This window comes from Chiroxiphia lanceolata, chromosome 7 (assembly GCF_009829145.1).
Source record: "Chiroxiphia lanceolata isolate bChiLan1 chromosome 7, bChiLan1.pri, whole genome shotgun sequence".
Classification (NCBI taxonomy): Eukaryota; Metazoa; Chordata; class Aves; order Passeriformes; family Pipridae; genus Chiroxiphia; species Chiroxiphia lanceolata.
The window spans coordinates 36,219,078-36,225,947 of record NC_045643.1 but is presented as its reverse complement, the minus strand read 5'-3'; the positions used below and the strand labels follow the sequence as shown (position 1 = coordinate 36,225,947).

The window sequence follows — 6,870 nt, the reverse complement described above, 5'->3', positions numbered from 1 at the left end:
CCAAAATCCTTGGAAAAAGATTTTAGATGGTGAATGTCAAAGGCATGCAGGAGCTTCCTCTCCACACTGCAGTCTTTCATTTTAATCACAGTCTCACAAGTCATTCAAAGAGTCACCCCAACTGTTTGACCACTCCCTCGAGAGTGCTCAGGCACTCAGAGTTGTGTTGATGGAATGTGAGTATGTTGGCTTAATTTGGGGCAGCTATTTCACATCTGTAAAGAGCATAAATTCTCTCCAGGCTTTCCCTAGAAGGTCTAAGTAAATACCTAACTTTTTGATTCATCCTAACATCAGAAGGATGTGGACCTGCTGGAGGGTGTCCAGAGAAGGCCACAAAGATGCTCTGAGGGCTGGAGCTCCTCTGCTATTAGAGACATGCTGGCAGTTGAGCTATTCAGTCTGGGAGAAGAGAAGGCTCTGGGAAGACCTTAGAACTCCTTCCAGCACCTAAAGGGCTCCAAGAGAGCTGGAGAGGGACTTTGGACAAGGGCCTGGAGTGACAGGACAAGGGGGAAAGAGTTTGAAACTGAAAGAGGTCATATTTAGATGGGATATTAGGAAGAAATTCTTGCCTGTGAGGGTGGTGAGACCCTGGCACAGGATGCCCAGGGAAGCTGTGGCTGCCCCATCCCTGGAAGTGTTCCAGGTCAGGTTGGATGAGGCTTGGAGCAATCTGGGATAGCGGAAGGTGTCCCTGCCCATGGCAGGGGGCTTGGAACTAGATGATCTTTAAGGTCCATTCCAACACAAATCATTCTGTGATTCTGGATCCCATTCAGGAGACCAAACATTCACTGCTGCATTTCAGGTCTCAAGCAGCACAGACACCATTTATCAGATTCATCCCATGGTTCTTTGAGAGCAGCGGCTCTAAAGAAACTAATAGTTACAGTCCATATATTAATACATTTAATAATTACTTTGCTCTTGAAATAGGTAAATAAGTTAGAGGTATATAATGAACTGCAGATTCCAGATTCACCTCATGAGCTTTTAGATTGCATGGCTGGAGATCAGTATTGTCTGATCATAGATTGCAAACAGTAATTGCTGAAATCTTTTCTAAGTAACACCATGGGAAGAGTTTCTCCTTTTTAATTCCTTGCTGAAGGCGTCAGTTTGATAGCCCTGGAGAATGTAATTTGTAATATTTCTCTCACAGAATGGGTCGGGTTGGAAGGGACCATAGTGGGTCACCTAGTCCAAACTCACTGCTCAAGCAGGGCCATCCCAGAGCACACAGCACAGGATTGTGTCCAGGTGGGTCTGGAATACCTCCAGTGAGGGAGGCTCCACACCCTCTCTGGGTGATCTGTCACCAGTCTGGTTCACACTCAAGTCTATGGCCTATACATGAGAGGTCAAACAACCCCTTATGTACACCCAAAGCTCTCCAGCTCTTAAAGGGCTCTTTAAACCTAGAACTTGCATATGACCTGATGTAGTATGAGTTTCACAGTGCCTCATTAGGTGAAGAACCTTTGAGCAGTCTCTGTGATGGTCTGAGTCCCGGTGATCCACATGGAACTCTGCTCACAGTGCAGACTTCACCTCCAGCATTATTCTTTCTGGGAAAAAGGCAAAAAAAGAAAAACATTTTACAGTTTTACAACAGCAAGCCTGGGTGCAGGACAGATCGAGTGATTTGCCATGAAAAAAGTTAGGGAGGCTCATTAGAGGCAAAGTTATTAGGCCAAGCAAACAGTTAATCCCTGTTACACAGAGGTAACAGAGTTGCCAGCCTTGAACTCTAAATTAAAGGCATTCTCTGAGCACCAGAGAAGTGACTCTTTTCTGCAGCTTCCTCAGTACCATCCGTCTACCATAATGCTGTGGTGTTTTTCTTTCTTTAAATTCTGGGCTCTAACTAATTACTGGCAGGAAGTGCCTATTTTTATGCCATTAGTATGCAAATGAGCGAGAAGTAGAAAAATATTCTAAAGGAACTGTTACAATATCTGTCCACAGATTACTGGCCAATTAGAACATGGGATTAGGGCTGCAGGACCCCAAAAGAGTATGGCCAAAGTCTTTCTGCTTGGGTGCCTCAAGTGTAATTTCAATGGGAACTGTATATACATGGTCCTTTTCCTCAAAAAAAAAAGGGAAAAAAAAGTTCAAGCCTAAATTGCCTGCTTACAAATGAGCACTTCTACGCTTGAAAAATAAATGTCTTCACTTCCTTGCCTCAATTTTTCTATCAATAAATTGGGGCTAAAACATCCTGTTTGTCTGCGTTCCAGCACACGCTGGGGGCAAATTATTCAGCCAGACTGAAGGTCTCCTCATCTGTCACCCCGTTTGAAAGACACAATCTTACAAAATTATTTATAAGGTGTGTAATAAATATTAAAAGATTTTCAGGTTTTACCACTTCTGCCTAGGTAAAACCCAGGAAGAACTGTCTGCCTTGTGACATTCTGGCATTTCCATAGCTTGGCAGAGTCAGGAATTCAAAAGTGCAGGACAGTGGAAAGTTATTGGAAAACAACTTTACTTGGCTTTTTGAACCTAAAAACTCGTGAAACAAAACTCCGCATTGTCCTGAGGGCATTTCTTATGCAAATCAGCCTTCTCGTCACTCTTTCATAATCACTGACTAGCCAGAGCAGGAAAAAATACATAACTCCTCAAGTTACTGGTGTTGATGCTTCTCACAGCTGTACTCTGTGGAAATTTTGTTTTGTCACTCCATTAGATGTTACTCATTTTGACTTCCTATTAAAAAAAATAAAAAAAGTTTATGTCTACATACCAGAGATAACACCACGCTAAACTGAGTCAGTGTGACAAAACATTTCTCTTCTAAAAAAGTCTTCCTGGAGAGGTTTGCCATTCACTGTGGCCAAAAAGAGGGTTGATACACCTGGCTGGAATGATAACCAAGTTGATCTAAGGGATGGAGCACATCTCCTATGAGAAAAGGTTGAGAGAATTGGGATTGTTCAGCCTGAAAAAGAGAAGGCTTTGAGGTGACATAATTGTGGCCTTCCAGTACCTTAAGGAAACTTACAGGAAAGATGGGGCAAGACTATTTGCAAGGGCATGTAGTGACGGGACAAGGGGGAATGGGCTCAAGCTGAGAGAGAGAGTAGGTTTAGATTACATATGAGGAAGAAATCCTTCCCTGTGAGGGTGGTGAGGCCCTGGCACAGGTTGCCCAGAGAGGCTGTAATTGCCCCTGGATCCCTGGAAGTGTCCAAGGCCAGGTTGGACAGGGTTTGGAGCAACCTGGTCTAGCGGAAGGTGTCCCTGCCCATGGCAGGGGGGTTGGAATGAGATGAGCTTTAGAGGTCCCTTCGAACACAAACTATTCTGTGATTCTGTGATGATTCTATGATAACACCTGCCCAGCTCTCCCAGGAGCAGCACCACCTGAGAAGGCTTGAGCTAGGGAAAAACACACACACCTCCTACTCATTTCTAACCGGTAACAGCCCTGATTTTCACTCTTTTCAGCTGCTTCTCCCAGAAAATCGTTAGTTTTAATTTTTTTTTATTTAGCCCACCTGGTGAACAACTCCTCGTTATTTACCCCTTCCACCCCTCCCAAACTCTTCCTGAGTGTCTCCTCGCTTCCTTCGCACGGTTTGTTTCCCCTCCCGCATCACTTCGCTCAGGTTCCCTTCTCCTCACCCCCCCCCCACCCCGCCCCGCTCCATCAGCCGGGACATCCCGGGGGGAGCCCCCCGGGTGGCGGGTCCCCTCTCCCCGCGGGCAGGGAGGGTCCCCGGGCGGCGGGGCGGGAGGGGGGCCGGCTCTGAGCCGAGGGAGGGGCCGGCACGGCGGCGCGTCGGTGCCGACGGTCTCCAGGCGGGAGTGAGGAGGAGGAGGAGGAAGAGGAGGAGGAGGAGGAGGAGGAGGTGAGCGCCCTCGGGGTGGGGTGAGCAGCGGGGCCGCCCGCGCCAGCCCGGGAGGGAGGGAAGGGGTCAGCGGGGCGGGCGCTCGGCAGGACCGGCGTGGAGAGGGGGCTCTGGGCAGGGGGAGCCGAGTGGAGCCCAGAGGACCCGGCTCCGCCCGCCGCGGCTCCGGCACCTGCGGAGGGTGGACCCCTTGGGATAGAGCCTGGCCGGGGGGGAGTCAGGGCCGCTCGTCCCCCCGGGGAGCCCCGGTGCCGCCTCCAGGCTGCCCCAACATGGCTGCCGGGCCGGGCAGGGCGGGCAGGGGCTGCCGGGTCCCCTCGGCTCCCCCCGGCCCTGCCCCCGCGATCCCCGGCCCTGCCCCGGGCGGCGGAACGCGGCCTGGCCGGGCCTGGCCCCGCAGGTGCTGCTGGGGGAGCTCGGGCTGCGCCACCCCGGGCCCCCTCGGCGTTTAAAGCGCCTTTCCCCGCGGACACTCTTGTTTTTACCTTTTGGTTTTTTGCTTTCGCGTCCAGCGGCTGCCTTTTTTTTTTTTTTTTTTTTTTTTTTAAGCAGTTAAATGGAATGAAACTGCTTTAAGGTTTTTGCAGCTCCCAGCGTCAAAATGTTAGTGCATGCAAACAGTTCTGCTGGTGAAACTACCTGGAAAAATGTGCCTTAGTTTTGGCGTAGCATCGTGCTTTATAGAAGGAAAACCAAAAAAAAAAAAAAAAAATTAAGAATGCTTAAGTTTTAAAAAATATGTAGATTTTAGTTTTATTATTTTAGGCTAAAAATGCCGTGGGACGTACTGCTTTGCAGCTGAGGAGTTGCTTAAATGTAGTTTGCAAAGCATATCCCAAGTTTAGGGAAGCGTGTCTGGGATGAGTGGGACTTGGCAGGTTTTAACACATGACTGCGGTGGCTAGGGCAGCAGATTGGAGGAGAGAAACCCTTTAAGGTGCAAATACATGAACTTTATTACTATTTTTTTTTTTATTTTTAAGAAGCAGAGAAAGAGTTTGAAGCTTAGTTTATGGGAGGGTTTTCTGGCTGATGAGAAGTGGGTGCACATTACTGTGAGTTGGTTTAGCCAATAGACAGGTAAAGTCGAGCAGCAGGTTTTAGTGTGGCTTATGACAATGGTTTGGCATAATTCAATAGAGCTATTTTATTGGACTCTATTAACCTGGTTAACCTTAAATCTTAACCATGACGGGTTTTTCATGTTAAGAACCTCTATACAAAGCATAGTATTGAATTTTAATTGAAGCTTTCAAGGCCTAATGTAGAGTGTATTCTTCTTGCTTCATCTTTTTTTCTCCCTCTTCTTGGAAGTCCAGGTGTACTAAAATCAGTTTAAGTGTGTGAATCCAGGTTACACAAATCAATTAAGGGCAGGCAGGATTTTAAATCAGTGCTGGCTTTTTTCGTATCTCTGTGCCTGCCACATGTAAAAAAGCACGGGTCATCCTCACTATATTTGTAAACACCGTGGTGTTTACAAATGTAAGAGTATACAAATACGTCTTGTAAACATGCGTTGTTTACAAACTTTTGGATCAGTTTCCCAGTTGATTGATAGCGATGGTAGAAACTAGGCAGCAAGCTCTGTTCAGCTCCAAGTGTTGGTACTTTACGAATAGAGCACCAAATTCTTTCTTCAGCTGGTAAATGCACAGTTTGAATTCTCATGCAGTAATACTGTTACACCTGAATTTCAGCCTTCTGGGATTTGCCACGAGTTAAATGCCTGTTAATTAACTCTTGTATGTCTCTCTCCTGCCTTAGGATCAGTACCAAGTGCAGCAGGTGCTGCTGCAGAAGTCATGCCTGTGTTACAGCTGAAATGTGTCCCTTTTGCTGCTAAGTCACTCAGACTCCAATGTAAAACTTATACAACTTCCTTAATGTTGTTTTAAAAGATATAGACATATTTTAAAGACCTGGTTGGCTGGAGGCCCATTTTAGAGTGGCCGGTAAAAGCAATAAACTATCCTCAAACATTTCTGCTCAATAAAATTTGAGAATATGAAAACAAAAAGTCCCTGGCTTAGCTTTTTATAAATGTTTTCTACACCCTGTGACTGCAAAGTGCTTTGAGCCCATAGCTCAGAGCCACATGCCTTGGGCACTGTAGGCCTCTGACCCAGTCTGCAGAGTGGACTCTGCTACTTTATTTTGATTAAAGCAGTGAAGGTTTGTGGTCTCTGGCCAATGTCCTGCACTGGTGAGAGTGTCTAAACATACATTCTGTCATCAAAACAGTATGTTACCAGTGTACTTTCCTTCGCTCAGGACTCCTGGAATAAACTTCTTGGGCAAAACCTGAATGGCTGTTGGAAGCTGTGATTGCCCCCAGACACTTCCTGATGTAGGGAGGGGCCAGTAGTTTTAGAAGCATTTGCTGTATTCAGATTCCTTACTGTTTGTAATATGACTTGTTAGATCTGGATTCTAACTTGTAGAAAATAAATAAAATATATATGCATCTCATTGTTTGGCTTCACAAGATCAGAATGTGTTTGTCCAAAACTGTTCTGTATAGTCCAGGCTGGGAGAGCCATTGGGATAAGGCATTGCTCCTGCAGCTGTTGAGCTTTTTGCATTTGTTGTGAAATGTTGTCTTGTGTTAGCTCTTCCAGCTGCAAAGATGAAGTGTTGTCCAAGGAGTTGAGATGTTCCCTGGTTAAATAACTGAGTTAACCGCTGTTCCTATAAGAATTGGATCCTTAAATTGTGTGCTCAGAAGAAACATATATATGTTCCTGTGTGAACAGAATTGTGTTCTGGTGTAAGGAAATATGCTGAAAATATATTTTGAGGTTTGGCTTTTAGTGATATGAGTGTTTAGTTGTTGTAAGTGTTCAAGGCCAGGCTGGATGGGACTTGGAGCAACCTGGGCTAGTGGAAGGTTTGCACGGGTTTGGAACTAGATGATGTTTAAGGTTCCTTCTTACCCGAAGTATTTAATGATTCTGTTCTATGATACTGGTATAAATAACAGGACCTTAATGTTGACTCTTCT

General features: G+C 46.1%; 2 protein-coding genes across 7 annotated transcripts in view; one reads left to right on the top strand and one right to left on the bottom strand.

Moving 5' to 3' along the window:
- Positions 1 to 2,505: 2,505 nt before the first annotated feature.
- Positions 2,506 to 6,870, bottom strand: part of LOC116789807 (formin-like protein 5) — a 51,689-nt gene continuing 47,324 nt past the window's right edge. Inside the window, exons 2-3 of the mRNA XM_032694027.1 lie at positions 3,539 to 4,038; positions 2,506 to 2,721 (exon numbers count right to left, since the gene is read on the bottom strand). Of these exons, the coding sequence (XP_032549918.1) occupies positions 2,709 to 2,721; positions 3,539 to 4,038 (513 nt within the window). The 3' untranslated portion in view covers positions 2,506 to 2,708. The remainder of the gene's footprint in view (positions 2,722 to 3,538; positions 4,039 to 6,870) is intronic.
- Positions 3,794 to 6,870, top strand: part of GTDC1 (glycosyltransferase like domain containing 1) — a 179,272-nt gene continuing 176,195 nt past the window's right edge. For all 6 annotated transcript variants that reach the window (XM_032693233.1, XM_032693229.1, XM_032693222.1 and 3 more), the window contains exon 1: positions 3,794 to 3,866. The gene's annotated coding sequence lies outside the window, so the exon portion shown is untranslated. The remainder of the gene's footprint in view (positions 3,867 to 6,870) is intronic.